A 15,152-nucleotide genomic window follows, 5' to 3' on the forward strand; every position below is an offset into this window, starting at 1 on the left:
GCACAAGATATTCGACCTGCAGATATTCTGCAGCAGGCGCTAAATGCCTCACCTTGTCCCTGAATTGCCAAGAGCTACCATGTGAATGCCAATCAGATCATGTATACTTGAAATCCTGGCCTACTAAAGCCGTTTTCAAGCGATGCTCTGAATGTGTCAACATAAAAAATAACGATAGCGCTTGCTACGTGCGTGTTCAAGATCTTGGCCATGGATGCTATGATACAAGAAAAGAGGAAAACTGATGTTTTCATGCACACGAGGAGAGTTCTTACGATAATACTGGGTCCCGGGATGTTTTCCTTTAGCAGTTCTATTCTTGTAGGGACATTTTTTTAGCTAATAAAAACAGACCAACTTCATTAACTTATGCATGAAAGCATCTGCTACACAAAATTGCAGAATGCGCGTGTTCCTGCTACAACAGAGGAACTGTGCCCTTGAAGAAATGCACTTCTGAACCTATATGCATAGATACAAAAAGTATGCTGTCTATAGAGACATTGATAGAGAGCAAAAAAAGTACTGGTATAATTGAGACTTCACTGAATTATGCACTCAACCGTTACAACGCACACATTACAGGTTCTTACCTCTTCTGGATTTCCAAAAAGCTCCTCTATGGCAGCAGACTGGCACTTCAAAAACAGATACAGAGGTTTCGTTAGGCACATAAAAAAAGATGCAAACAGACAAGTGTGGCTTGTACTGGATGTAACAAAGCCAAACACACTAAAACGTCTCCACACATTCTTTATCTTCATCAGTGGTAACGTGCACATCAAATTTACGATAGGGACATCGCCTTGCCTGCTCCCGAAATGTGCCGCACACATGAAATTAACATTCTTTTAACTATAATAACTGCTGCATCAGCACCGTGCTCAAAACTTAAGCTGACCATTACATTTTCCCTCGTTTCCTATGGCGGCCTCTTTCCTGCTCCGGCAACCATTCAAGTACGTGACAGCATAATTAGGCGTACCATCTCTATGGCGTAGTTGTACAGCAGCCTGTCCGCTGTGATGTTCGAAGAGTGGGGATCCACGCCGGTCGCTTGCAGGATCCCCGAGCTTGCCAACTGTTTGCACTCCTTCACACAGCAGTACAAGGCATCTCGCATGGATTTCAGCACTGCACGAGAGAACAGTTCACTATTAATTAATTAGAGCCGCGCGAATATTCAAAATTTCGAATACGAATCGAATATCCGATGCTATTCGAATGTTATTAGCAACCTATTTTCAAAATTCGAAATTTTCGAATAGTACAGAAGCGGGGTATCGCTACAGCTGTTTTGCAAGTGGGCTTCGCCTTGTTATGTGAAGTTATGTGAAGCCCACTTCACGTTACACATTACACATGAGTGTTAGGTGAAGCTCGCTTTATACTGCTTACAGTATTCTGTCACTAAAGTCTGCAACTTCTGTGACCTCATGAACAACACTATACTCTGTGCACTGCATGTGCCAGGAAATGTACTCCCAACTTTCAGAGTTACGCTCAGTAACAGATGGAAATACGTGCAGTTTCTAAAAAAAAAGTACAGGAAATTGACGATGTAAGCATAGAAATGAGGAGATGCACACAGAGCAGGCTGCATAGATCATGATTACTAACTCTCAATACAGTTCATTCCACTAATGCAGTCTACCATACACAACACAGAGGGTCCCTTCTCTCACGATATGTTATGCTGGGTGAAAAGGCTCAAGAGTTTTGAGCAGAGCATCATCGAATGAACACAACATCACAAAATATTTCACCATGAGGCATTCAAGATTATTCGAATTGGGCCTTTTCTGATTATTCGAATTTGATTCGCCTTCTGAAGAAATTATTTGGATTCGATTCGCCACGGAAATTTAGCTATTCACCCAGCTCCAATTAATTTATTAATTTGCCAAAAGAAAAATCTCTTTGTCGCAAAAAAGGTTGCTCTGTAACGAGACGACCAATGACACAGTGAGCCCACCTGCTTTGACTGTAGAGGAGGGCTGGAGCCTGTTGGATTCAACCTCGTGCCTGGACATGCCGAGCGCAGACGACAGCAGCTGCACTGCTCTCATGTAAAGCACCAGCTGTTCCGCACGGCGATAGCCTTCGCTCATTATCGTCACCTGCTCTGAAGAACCCTGCAACTGGAAGGACACGACGCTCATTCCGATTCTTCCAGCGCTGCGCCGAAGAGATGACTCGACGATTTCAAGCAAGCTATTGCTACAATCTGTGCTCATCTCATTTTTGAAGCTGAGACTCATAGATGAGGGAGAAACTGTCATGGTGTCACACATTCTTTGCTTAGCAGATTCACGTGAATTACAGAAGGTGAAGGAACATAAAATATTTGTGGCTTTTCATAAAAGAAAACGTTCGTGTGGCAAGAGAGGGCGAACCATGACGGAATTAACGCGCGTGAACATGATCTGACCCCCAGCTTATGGAAGCACTCTACACAATTGACAGTTGCACGATTTGGTGCTCAGACTGTTCTGAATGTAATGCGATACACATTATGTTGGGTGGAAAAGCAAATTTTCTTATTTGTGCTTATTGGTTGGGCTTATTGGTGGCTGAATTGGCACTTTGGAAGTTCATTTGCATATTTTTTTTTAGGTTTTACCCTATGTGATGATGATGCAAAGAGGGGTTAAAAACAGGTTTTAACCTAAAACACAGGGCCCTATGTATGCAACTACATCCCAATTCACAGACAGAGTGACTGGTTCATTCAACTCACTTCTTTTCAGCATCTTACTTAAAGTTTTGTTGTGGGGCTCCACAGACAAAAATGTACACTTACATCCTTACGGACCAGAGAGTCCGTCAGAGCAGCCGTCACTGGCCTGCCCTTGGATTTTGCGAGTTCTAAGATGCAGTTGACCAGAGCTTGGATGAAGTGCAGCTTTGCCAGGGTTTCATTGTGCTCTCTCTGCAAACACAAGCAGAGACAAAAACATACATTCTATGACACAGCTTGAGAAAAGTTTAGTCCCCCCCCCCCAAGTCTGAACGTGATCCTCACCTCTAGTATGGTCTCCTCAGGGAGCTCGGGAGCAACAAAGGTCGGCATTTCTCCGGTTGGCGGCGACGTGCCAAAGGGAAAACTCCCAGCACTGCCAGGGGACGAGCCCATCAGCATTCCAGTCGAGCCAGTACGCTGCGCAAGCGACCAATCGACCGCGCCGGCAAACGGCATCATAGCAGTCGCGCTGGTTGGGCTATAAGACCCTGTGTGTCGGTGTTGTAGAAAGTTGGTAACCAGAAGCACATTCCTTCATCGATTAACGGGAGACCAGAGCACTGCACGGGCTACGGCTTATCCGAAAGCCCGTGCCCGTGGGGTGGGTAACACAGTCTTTTTTGCGTGCCTGGGCCTGGGCCTGGATCGGGTTTCATATTATGGGCCCGTATATTGCCGGTCCTAGGTCGGGCTCAAACCTGTGTAACCACACTTTTTTGCTAGCCACGGTCAACTTTTACCCCAATTGATTTCTACACTCTTAAAAATGAACTTCACCGCATAGCACGCTCCTAGCCAACCATAATCGCAAATGATATTGTTATCTGCCCTGATTTGTTGAAATCGGGAGGCGTACGCCTTTTTTGTGACAATTATGAACAGCATAAGTGTCACAAAAAAAGGCGTACGCCTCCCGATTTCAACAAATCAGGGCAGATAACGATATCATTTGAGATTATTGCTGGCTAGGAGCGTGCTATGCGGTGAAGTTCATTTTTAAAGGCGTACGTTTCGTGGCCCGTGCCCCAAAAAATTCTATGCTACCCGGCCTGCCTCACTGGGTCGGGTCGAGTAGCATAGAAATTGTTCAGGCATGGGCCAGGAAACATAGAAATGATTTGGGTTGGGCCAGGCCCAGGCAGGTAAATGAAAGGAAGCCCAGGCTCGGGTCTAAGAATGCGGCCCGCGCAGTGCTCTACGGGAGACACATCAGCGAATTTGGAATCGTGTCCGTATCTGCACGTACCGAGAGCGGCTTGCTCAGACCCCAAGTTTCCTCGAAGTATTCCGTGTTCAAAGAGTCTGCAGGCACTACCAGACCTGTGGATGCCACATTCTTGTTGTTCTAGATGGAAGCAGAGCATTTAAAGATATTAGAGAAGTTGGGAATCATTTGTGTACCGTATGTGCTTACAACATGTGTGCGTAATGCACTGTTTGTGTCACAACATTTACAAAAGCAGCATTTTCAAGAGCTGCATAGACAGAGTTCGCCACTGTAATTTATCCGGACCCACTCCCATTCCTCTCCTGCGCACCTTCTGTAGGGAGGCCTTTATTTCATCCTCAGACACGCATCGGCAATGATAAGTAAAACATAGTTACGACGTAATTGTAATAATGACCCTTCAATTCTTTGCATGTTTAAATAATAAACCTTGAGATGAACGTGCAGCAGGGCGTGAAATACTCAGTTCTTTAAATCTAACTACTTCAGGAGAGGAAAAACAGATTCCCGCCAGATCGTAGAGCTAGAATTTTTCCTTGAAAAGCAGATTGCTAGATTGCTTTTGCAAATGGGTTACTGTCTTTATTCCCTGACTCTGTATGCAGCAGGCATATAAATGATACCTGCCCCCTTCTCATCTACTTAAAGAAGCCCAGAAAGCCATCAAAAAGATTTTCTGTTTCAGGCGAATTACGAAAGGACGTAACTTGACACGACAACCAACACAAAAATATTCTCTGTACGCAGTATTTTTCTTGGAATAAAACTCCCCCGAACATCAATGCGCACGTTCCCACTCGACTCATTCTGCAGGCCAAAACGAGTAGGAGTAGGAGGAGGATTGTGATGTCATCAGGGTTACAAGAGAGACCACGCTCCAATCGGGGCCGGCACTTTTAGAATATTTTTTTTTTCTTTTTCGTTTATACTCCAAGTTCTCTCTCTGGGAAAAAACTTACACACACTGGCTTGACGTAACAATGATCATTGTTACGTCAAGCTAGTGTGTGTAAGTTTTTTCTCATGATGTCCCCTGGCTTTTGGTCTATCAAGTTCTCTCTCTGTGTAGCAGACGATGCTTCTCCAAACAAGCAAACCAGTTAGCAGGTTGTACCATGACGACGTCAAAACGACTCTGGCAGATAGTTGCGGACATTGCCACCATTGCGCGGTCGCGATTTTCAAAATCTAATTCCGCGATACGCATGCATCTGTCGAGCGAATCACTTCGCATGGCGCGTTTTTTTAGCAGTAAGGTTAACGGCTTTTGGTTTGATAAAACGGTCCGGACTGAAACGCTTTCTGTGCCCCTTTAAAAGTACTTTTCAAAAGTAAAATTGTTACTGTTAACAAATTTTACATTTCTACACCTTTTGCGCAAAAAAATTGATCTAGTATATCTAACACACGTTCCATACACCCTTACTCACCGGGAAAGTTGTCCCTTCTGTTCATGTCGGGCAGAGTCATGGCGCGCACCCCAAAAGGCGACGTGGCACCGGCCCGGAGGATGGACGTATTTATGTTGTGACACTGGTCGAGGCCGCACAGGGCTGCATCTCTCGCGTTCCACGTGCCTCCCGTTCCTCCTCCCTCGCGGGTTGGAGACCCCATGATGGGGGAAAGAGGGTTGGCATTTGTCAGGGTTGCTAGATTCATGAGTTGGTTGGCGTTCCCACAGGTGGCGGGCAAGGCTGGAAAGGCACAAAGTATATCCAAGACTAAATCACAAAAGGATCTGGACCTGCGGTAGACATTCCTATCGTCTCGTTATCGTTGAAGGGTGACGCTAATTTGCAGCGAGTTAAAAGAGGAGAATCAGTTTTGTGATTCTGAACTGCACTGAAATGTTTCAAATCAGTTTTTGTGTTAAAAAAAGAGCGCATGATTTCTTTCGTTTGCGTTTTAGGTCACGCTTGCAAGATATCCCGACCTGCCTTGCCAGTGGTAGTGTCGATGTGGGCTCAACCGTGGCAATCCTAGCTGTTGTCAATATGCTCATAAATGCAGTCTTGGGAAGTACCTTAGTTACAAGTACAGTGAACTCCCGTTAAGACGAACACGAGGGGACCGCGGAAATTTGTTCGTCTTATCAGAAGTTCATCTTAACAGAAGGACCCAAAAGTGTCATAGAAAATGTCAAAAACAGGGTAGCAATTGTGAAACGCCATATTGGCAACATGGCAGCATACAATAGCTTACTTCCTGCCAGTTTGGCCACCTACTGAAGCGTTATTAAGCCGCTGGTTGCCCACTGCTGCGCACGCGGATAGAATGGGCCCTAACAGCACGCGAACGGCAGTTCCCCCGAGACTGCACGCGAATTGCGCAATCGCACGTGCCGCACTGTAAGGAGCGAACGTATTCCGAATGCCTGCACATCAAAAGACACCACAAAGTTTGGGTTTCATGTTATGGTGCACTTGCAAAAGGGGGAAAGGCTGTGTGTGGTCGGCCCAAATAGGGAGGGCTAGATTTTGAACTTTTCGCCATCCCGTAACGTTTGCAAAACGCTCGTGCTCCCCGGTTGACGGCCAATGCGTGTGACGGAATGAGCGCGCAAATTTTGAAAAATAGCTATAACGATCGCTATGTGCAGATCAAGATTGAGCCCCAAACGACCAGAGAGTCTTTCTGCGTGGCGGGGGTGGTGGAAGCTGAGCCCCAAAGGTGCCGTGTGCACAGCATCACGTGCCTTCCTCGCTTCCGTGCGTGCGGCGAAGCCCGTTTACAGGCGCCGCGGGCGCCGGAAAAGTTTGGGTTATCCGAAGTGCCCGCGGTGTCTGTTCGTGTTAAGCGGAATTTTTTTACATAGCGTCTATGGGAAAACAAACAAATGTCCGTAATTTGTTCGGCATAACCGGAAATTCGGCTTAAGCGAGTTCGGCTTAACGGGAGCCCACTGTACAACCAAACAGTTACAACCAATTAATCGGTAACCATAATTAATAACTCTTTCACAGAGAGAGAACTTTCATGTCCAGTCGGCGACGGGTATTGAGGGAAGCAGTGAGTAGTTTCTGAAATGAGAGAACTAAACAGGAATTTCTAAGGTACTAAGTGTAACTAATAAGTGTAGCTAGTAAGTGTAACTAACTAGTAAGCATAAGTTTCTTTGTTTGTTTTTTCCCGTGTTAGTGCCGCGAAACAACTGCTGCTATGAGCGGTGTACAGACGTGGACAGATGGAGAGAGGATAGCAGGAAGGAGTGGGGGTACAGGGGGGTTAGTATGTGTCCTGAGCCCACTTCAGGAGGAACTGTGCGGACATTCGTCTGGAAAGTCTTCGGGAAAACCCTGGGAAAACCTCAGACAGCCAGTGACAGGATTTGAACCCATGTCACCTCCCAGTCTCGGCGTAAAAGGCAATCATCCTAACCAGTATGCCACGAGAGCTGGTGGTAAGCAAAAGTGCAACTAACTAGCAAGTGCAACCAGGAAGCATAAGTATAAGCTAACTAGTAAGTATAACTAACTAGTATGTGTAAGTGTAACAAGCAAGTATAACTCAACGAATCTTCGTTCACCACCTGTTTCCGACGGGCATTCAGCATGAAACTTGCGATCTGAGAAAGGGTATTAGTAATTGCAGTGAATTACATATCATTTGTGGTGAAGTTATTTCCTAAGACTGCATAAATGCATACAGCAATGAAACTACACTAGCAGAAATTCACCATGACAAATTGTCCCCCATGTTCATGCCGGCAGACACATTGCTTTGGGTGCTTTGAATCAAGTAAACTGGACTTCCACCTTTCACTCAAAATCCAAAGTGCTGAGTAATTTAGACTGATTCTACGGGTCCTAAAGTACACCTACTCTGCCGTCGAAGTGGTGACCCAGACACTGTAGGTGGAAGTGCGTGTCGAACTGAAGGTGGCGTTCCACCACTGCCGCCACTCCAGTGCCTTCTCCGTCCTCCACTGGGTGGCGTTCCTATCTGGAATTGGACTGCGCAGGCAGTATGGCCAGTTCAGTAGTGATATGGTAGTACGTACATCATCAACACTGAACAACAAACACTCTAAGAAGCAGAGCTGGCAATTATGAACTTTATAATGCCACAAAAAAGGCGTACCCCCCCCCCCCCCGCAAATCAAACCGGTAATCATGGGGAAGAAGAATGTCACTAAGGATGTGTGGCTGGCTAGGAGCATGCAATGTGGCAAAGTTCATTTTCAAGAGTGTATGGGAAGAAAGCAAGCTTCTGGTGGCTGGACCAGCCAAAACTGAACAATCCAGGGATCTTAGCCAGTGTCATAGGATTCATATTAAAGGGGCGCTGAAATGCTAAAATTTGTCCTCCTGGAACGAAAGATCCCGTTACCTCGACACTGACATAGAAGGTACGGTCCACCCAAAGAGTGGAGAAAAATGTTTGAGAATGAATTTTGTTTCCTTTGCGTCGTTGCCAAAGTAATAACATCTTTCATTACGCAAGAGGAAATTTTGCACCTTTTATAGAGTTTCATTGCATTTCAAGCTCGCCGCAGTACCTACCAGGAGGCGGTGACAAGTTCGTTATGTCGGGTGTCCTCCTGCCCAGCTCGCTCGAGTGAGAGCTGGTCGAGTCCTTCCTTTCCCTTTGCATCAACTGAAAGATTTGAATTTTGAATTTAAATTTAAATTTATTTAAACTTTACAATGCTTAATGAACAGTACAGTTTATACAGATGGAAGACCCAGAGGAAAAAGTATCCCGGGTAATTGCACCGGGGACAAGCAGATCAGCTTCACACTTGCCATTGGTACAGCCGCCGACCAGTATTTTCGGGCTACAGGTATTTGGACTTTCCAATTTTTCGGACAAAACTCTCGGCACCGTCAAATGCCCCATAGAGCCAATGTATTTCAGTTATTATGTAATAAATTTAATTTAATAAAGTTAATATTACGTACCCGTTTCAGACGGACTGCCCACTTTTCGTAATCGTTTTGCTCTGAGCGTGCCTATTTTTTTTTAGGACTTTTCGCCTTCCAAGAGCCAAAATAGACGCACTCGCGTGCATTTCTGGACGCGATATTTCGGACCATGCCACAAAGGGAAGCGCGGAGACCTGGAACGTGCGTAAAAACGCCGCCTGCGCACGTGTGTGAAGCCGGAGTTTAGTAGCGCGTGCATTGCCTTTCCGCTTCGGACACATTTCCGAAACTTCAGGATAGCTGACAGAACGTCGTTGAGTGAATATGATCACAATTTGTCGCAGGATGAGGCACTTGCAACATTTACACTTTATCGTCAAAGTGCCGTACCTTTCCTGTTCAGAAATTCGCATCAATGTGTTATCCCTAGAGCCTGAAGTTTTAGGGTTTTACCTGATTCTTCCTCGAATTTGCACCCCGAATTGAAGGTTGCCGCTTTAGGGTGAAACCCGATTTTTACCCGGCAAATTGCCCTCACTGGGATCTCTGTAGGAATGCACAAACTTACTTATTTGGCAGCTAATGCAGTTCCATCACCGTTTGTACCAAACCAATACACTTAGTTTGAGTAACTGAGCCCGATTTCTCCTCGAATTTAGCATATTGGAAGTTTTTTCACCCGAATTCGCATGAATTTAGTGCACATTACCCGATTTTTACCCCCCGAATTTAGAAAAAAATATTACCCGAAAACTTCAGGCTCTAGTTATCCCATGTCCGCGCGGCGAAGCAAACTCGCGGCGACAGTTGTGCTAGTGTGTGTGCTCAAATAAAGTTTTTTTTTTTGAAACGTTGCAGATTTAAGCCTTTGTTGAAAAATTCGGACTGCTTGATAATTTAGACCGATTTTGTGGCTCCTTCAAGTCTGAAAAACCGGTCGGCGACTGCACTATCAGATATTACCAGCCCTTCACATACAGGCTTATCTTAACTTGAGACAATTTTAAAAACAAACGCACACTCAAGTCACATGTCTAGCCGTTCACCAAATTATGGAACGAAAAGAAGACAGCTCTGAATACGTGCACTGGTATAAATACTGTCGAGAGTGTTTTATTCGTGTCTGCCTGCTAAATATTGCTAGTTTTTAACGCGAAAATCCATCCTCTGTGCACAAATGGAGAAGTTATCTGTTAGGCTGCAACTATTAGATAGGTATCATTAGATTATCTGAGAACTACAAGAAGCAGGTACCATAGCTATATTCTTTCACTCCTATATGTCGTGCGTGCAGCCTTTACGCCTTTACTCGGGAGTCAGACCCTCACTCACCCTCGGGGAACACGGTGGCGGTTCGTCTGGCGAAGGCAGCATCGCCGTCGTTTGTCCTCCTTCCAGCACTGGAGAAGAATCCTGCGCACTGCTGCCGCTCCTCTGAATCTGTTGGAAGGCCTGCTTCTGAGATGGCACCGGGATGGGTTCAGTACGCTGGGCGGGACTGCCAGAACCTCGCACGGGAAGGTAGGAGGGTCGCGGCGAGCCCTCCAGCTGTGAGGCTGCCTTCTTAGCCGGCGTGCTACCGGAATCATCAGTCTGCCATTTTACTGCACACTGGATGTAGTCCGCCGCTGTGCACAGGAAGGTGGCATCGAGATGCGTTAGAAGGTGTACCGCAACCAAGATATGTCAAAGAGTGCTTTACTCCAGCCTTTCTCTTTCTTTTTATGTAGAATGCAAGTCTTTGAAAAATTTCATGTAACATTTTGGCATTACAGTTTAGTGTAGGTTAATTAATTTCAAATATTAAGTAACTACCCAATTATTAATTAATAGTCGAATTAACTAGATAGATAACTAGATTAATAGATAACTAACTGATTTAAATAAAATTAAAATTCACCAACATAAATTCTATATCCAAACCCTTGCAGAACACTCACACAAAGAGGTTTGCCTTTAATCTTTTTCTTTCTTTTTTTGTCATCTACAACAATATGGGAGTAATGTTGAGAAAGAACACTTAATACCTTGTTGTTCATCAAGAGATGCAGGAACCATAACAAAGTCCTGAAAAGGAAAAATATACAAATAAGTTGGCGCTCGCAGGAACTACTTATCACTTCCGTAAAGTTAACTGGTCTGGAGATTTTTTAAAACATCATCCTAGCAAACTGGTAACAAACAAACCTGGTCCTCGGGTGAAGACTGCAAGCTTTTTTCCGCAGGTGCCGGGCTCGTCATTGCATCAACGCCCGCTGCAGACTCCTGCGGGGATGCTGCCATGTCCTCGCAAGGCACTTCCCCACACCACCCGTGAGGAGAAGGAGGAAGGTTCCCAGACATCGGGGAGCTGCCACACTGCGGCGAGTTGTTCAGCGGGGATGCCGCTTCGGGGGATGCGGAACGGCGGGAAGGCACTGGCATTGGGGAACCTGACATGAAGCGTGATGAGCAACAATGTTCAGGCATGAAATCCATGCACCCAAAACTGGCATCAAGTTGCCACATGCAATGATAATCATGCAGTTGCCCACATGTGGCATCCTTTCCTTTACTTACTTGCATAATTAATGTCTCGCATTATTAAATGACTCGCATAATTGATGCGCTTGCACGATTAATGCGCTCGCATAATTAACGCACCCCCAAATTGGGCGCCCAAATGTTGGTACTTTTTTTTTCCAGCATATTTAATACCATGTGGCTCCTCCGTAATACTGTGACTCCTGTATAAATAACGTGCCCCCCCCCCCCCCACCCACACACACACACTTCTATGGTGATATGCTTAGCGGCTAAAAGAGAGCATTAATTATGCGAGTCAATGAAGTACAGACAACTCCTGTTTATAGGGACCTTGCTGTCACCAGCAAAAGTGTCAGGATAGGGAAGTATCCAGAAAGATGAAAGTCAATGGGGAGGAACAAATTTCTGTTTTCTGGGAATCCTTGTCCGGATCCAGAAACTGAAGCCTGTAGAAATTTTTGAACTCTTTAAAAGAAGTTTTTTAATGTTTTTACATGTTTTTAAATGTGTCCCCATGTTTTTTTTTGTCTAGATAGTGCTGGATCTGGATAAGGTCTAGATAAACATTTTTACAATATAAAAATTTTAAACTCTTTAAAAAGTTTTTAAATATGTCCTCATGTTTTTAAATGTGTCCCCCATGTTTTTCGTCCAGATAGTGCTGGATCCGGATAAGTGAAGTCTAGATAAACAGGGGTTGACTGTATATCATGTAGCGGGCAATGAAGAGATTAATAGTATTCCACCAAATACTGGACAGTAATCAGTACGTTAGAAAGAACTTCATTATTTTTGTTATTTGAACAAAAGCTTTAGGAGGACAAACATGATGGCACGACAAGGCAGAAGAGATTATATTAAGGGACCACCAAGGAAAGTGCCTTGCAACAGCAATTTAAAACCATGCACAGTGAACCAGAGAAGTCATTATGACATTTAGCCTAAAACATTTTCCCTGAAACCTGGGTTATCAACAATGTACACCATACAGGCACGTTTTTCTACATCTTTCTTTCACTACACCAAATATCTCATTCTCACATCCAAATACGCTATGACGATCCTCCAACATTTGTCACATAGCCATACTTTTGGAGAACACAAATAACAACAACAACAACAACATGTTTAAACTTCTGGCAACACACCAAGAGTGCACAATTTATTTGGTATGAATGCAGAATTATGAGCAAACATGTGAACTCACTTAGTTTGGCTGCTCTCTTCAGGAAGGGGTGTGAAAAAAATTCATCTAAAGGACAGACAGGAAGTGAACATAAGAATTCCAGTTACAAGACAATATGCAGCCACATATTGCACGACACAAATTAGTCAACTGACTGACCGAAATCCATTCTGTCTTTTGCGTTTCGCTTTAGAAGCCTACTCAGCAAGTCGTAGAGCTCCGGCGATGTCCCTGATGGTATTCTGAAAGTCAGGACACAGCCACGAGTCAAATTCCGTCATATCCTCGAAAACCACACGCAGATAATTAATACCCGTATCACACGGGCAGTCGTCAGTGAGCATTGAAACCAATGGCGATTGAACATGCGGGTAGCGCCACCAAGTGTGTAACGTCTCAACCTGTCAGGGAGCACTGGCAACACCACCTAGAGACAGAAGGTCTGCTTAATGCCCCCTCTCCTTCCATCTATCGGTGGACACATAAAGTCAGAATTCGTCTGCTACCGCGATTCGCCGTTCTGCAAATTCAGGAACTCGCAAATGACTGCAGCTAACTTTGCAAATTTGAACTTGTAGCCTAAAAGTGCAACACGCTTTCCAAAAAATGAGTCTTGAGAAAAATATGGGACTGTTTTGCGCTTCATTTTGTTTTCCCATTTAGTATGCAGGGACGTTCACTACTTGCAGACGACAGTGGCTGCAGCCGATGCGGCTGACGATGACTTTGCTCCATGGCTACGACTGTTGAAAGCACGTTTGTGATTGACTACGGCTGTTGAAAACACGATCCTGGATGGCCCCTCTTAGCTGTTACATTACATCGACGAATAAGCAGACTTTCCCCTTCTAGGTGCTGTTGGCACTGGATGCAGTGCTCTTTGAGAAGTTGGCACTTTACACATTTGGTGGCACTAAGTGCATGATCAATTGGCTTCAATTATGATTGAAACCAATTCCCATGAACAAGCATGCAGGGCCACCTGGCGTGTAATGAGCCAACCTGTCAGGCAGTTTTGTATCCAATGTTCTTTGGGAAGTTGGCACGTTACATGCTTGATGGCACTACGTGGCTGTTCAATGGCCGTTGCCTTCAATGACCATTGAAGACTGCTCGTGTGACATTGGTATTAAACGTGCTTCTTTCCGGTGTCAGAGCATTACATACCGTGGTGCAAGGTTGGCAGTCTTCTCATAGAACTGCTTCAATGCTTGTGGTGTTTGTGCCTGTAAGTTTCCGTAGTTTACGATCGTAAGTCATAAGTTGTGAAGGCATGCAGGCGATACAAAGTCCGAGAGTGCTGAAGGCGAGAATCGATCCTGCAGTTCGCCGACTGCAGATCGGCCATTACACTACCATTACACTACGCCCATTACACTACGCCGACGTCACACTCTCACCAACACATCAAATTATCTCAAGGATTCCTCGGAGTCCCTGAGTTCATTGCCCTGGTGTCGGCAAGGCTGAAACGCTGTTTTGTCCTAATTATTGATTGAGCGTCTGCATTTTATGTTCATAAGTAGAGCCTGAGGTTCTCGGGAAATTTTTTTTTTGTAATTCGGAAGGAAAAAATCGGGGAAATAAATGTGCACTCTAAATTCATGCAAATTCCAGTATACTTCCAGTATACATACTAAATGCGGGGAGAAATTGGGCTCAGGTACTCAAACTAACTGTACTGATTTGGTACTAACGGAGATGTAACTGCATTTACTGCCACAAGTAAGTGTGCATTCCTACAGACGTCTCAGTGAAGGCATTCCTACAGACATATCAAAATCGGGGTTTCACCCTAAAAAGGCAACCTTCTATTCATGGTACAAAGTTGGGGAAGAATGGGGTTAAACCCTAAAACTTCAGGCTCCATAAGTTATCGTAAAGGCTTTTTTGCCACAGTGTTGCACCACAAACCTGTGTCATAAGAACATGAAAATACGTCAGGCATCATGCCGTCTTAGAAACAGCGGCTTACCCTGAACGGTGCGTTTCCTGTCAGGCACTGGAATACAATGGTGCCTATGCTCCAGAGATCAGCCTTGGCATCATACTGAAGGGACATGATTACTTCCGGGGCCTGCGGAAATGCACAGATTGCTTCAATGCTCAAAATAATACCTTGGCACATGTATGTTTACATGAGCGGGTGAATACCTGCACTACAACAAATGAAACTGAGAGATCCCTCATGGCCCTACGCCCAGGCCTCATTTAGGAACTAAGACGAAAAAAAGTGTCTCGTTTGACTGAAAAGTCAGCAAAGGACTGCCAAGTTTCACGTCCCCTTGGAGGTCTGCCCTGCCGTCAAGAAAGGTTGTGCAATGCTGCCAGAGGGAGCTCCTTAGAAAATTGTTTATGCATGCATGACATAAGAGTTACTCCTAAAAAATATTCACAAGTACCGTTGCAGTATGTGCGCGATGGAAGTTTCAAAATTCTGAGCTCAACAACATTCTTCAATATTTATTTGCGAAGACCATTAAAGTTTTGATATTTTTTTTTTTCACATATGCTCTTTACCACATCTTACATAATCATATCTCCTTTTCAAATATGTAATTTTGTTGTTATTTTCTGTTCTATTTGGCAGTTTGCAGTTAAGAA

At 44.7% G+C, this 15,152-nt stretch overlaps 1 protein-coding gene across 2 annotated transcripts in view; it reads right to left on the bottom strand.

Moving 5' to 3' along the window:
• Nucleotides 1-15,152, bottom strand: part of LOC135370674 (serine/threonine-protein kinase ULK2-like) — a 39,390-nt gene that overhangs the window by 3,981 nt on the left and 20,257 nt on the right. The window contains exons 8-23 of one of the 2 annotated variants that reach the window (XM_064604462.1): nucleotides 14,524-14,625; nucleotides 13,716-13,774; nucleotides 12,708-12,790; nucleotides 12,570-12,614; nucleotides 11,024-11,253; nucleotides 10,864-10,903; nucleotides 10,169-10,464; nucleotides 8,474-8,567; nucleotides 7,793-7,924; nucleotides 5,402-5,665; nucleotides 3,990-4,088; nucleotides 3,026-3,231; nucleotides 2,804-2,932; nucleotides 1,976-2,141; nucleotides 986-1,134; nucleotides 594-638 (exon numbers count right to left, since the gene is read on the bottom strand). In XM_064604462.1, the coding sequence (XP_064460532.1) occupies nucleotides 594-638; nucleotides 986-1,134; nucleotides 1,976-2,141; nucleotides 2,804-2,932; nucleotides 3,026-3,231; nucleotides 3,990-4,088; nucleotides 5,402-5,665; nucleotides 7,793-7,924; nucleotides 8,474-8,567; nucleotides 10,169-10,464; nucleotides 10,864-10,903; nucleotides 11,024-11,253; nucleotides 12,570-12,614; nucleotides 12,708-12,790; nucleotides 13,716-13,774; nucleotides 14,524-14,625 (2,139 nt within the window). Of the gene's footprint in view, nucleotides 1-593; nucleotides 639-985; nucleotides 1,135-1,975; nucleotides 2,142-2,803; nucleotides 2,933-3,025; nucleotides 3,232-3,989; nucleotides 4,089-5,401; nucleotides 5,666-7,792; nucleotides 7,925-8,473; nucleotides 8,568-10,168; nucleotides 10,465-10,863; nucleotides 10,904-11,023; nucleotides 11,269-12,569; nucleotides 12,615-12,707; nucleotides 12,791-13,715; nucleotides 13,775-14,523; nucleotides 14,626-15,152 lie in introns of both variants that reach the window. The other variant, XM_064604461.1, reaches the window with a different exon arrangement.

This window comes from Ornithodoros turicata, chromosome 10 (genome assembly GCF_037126465.1).
Source record: "Ornithodoros turicata isolate Travis chromosome 10, ASM3712646v1, whole genome shotgun sequence".
NCBI lineage: Eukaryota > Metazoa > Arthropoda > Arachnida > Ixodida > Argasidae > Ornithodoros > Ornithodoros turicata.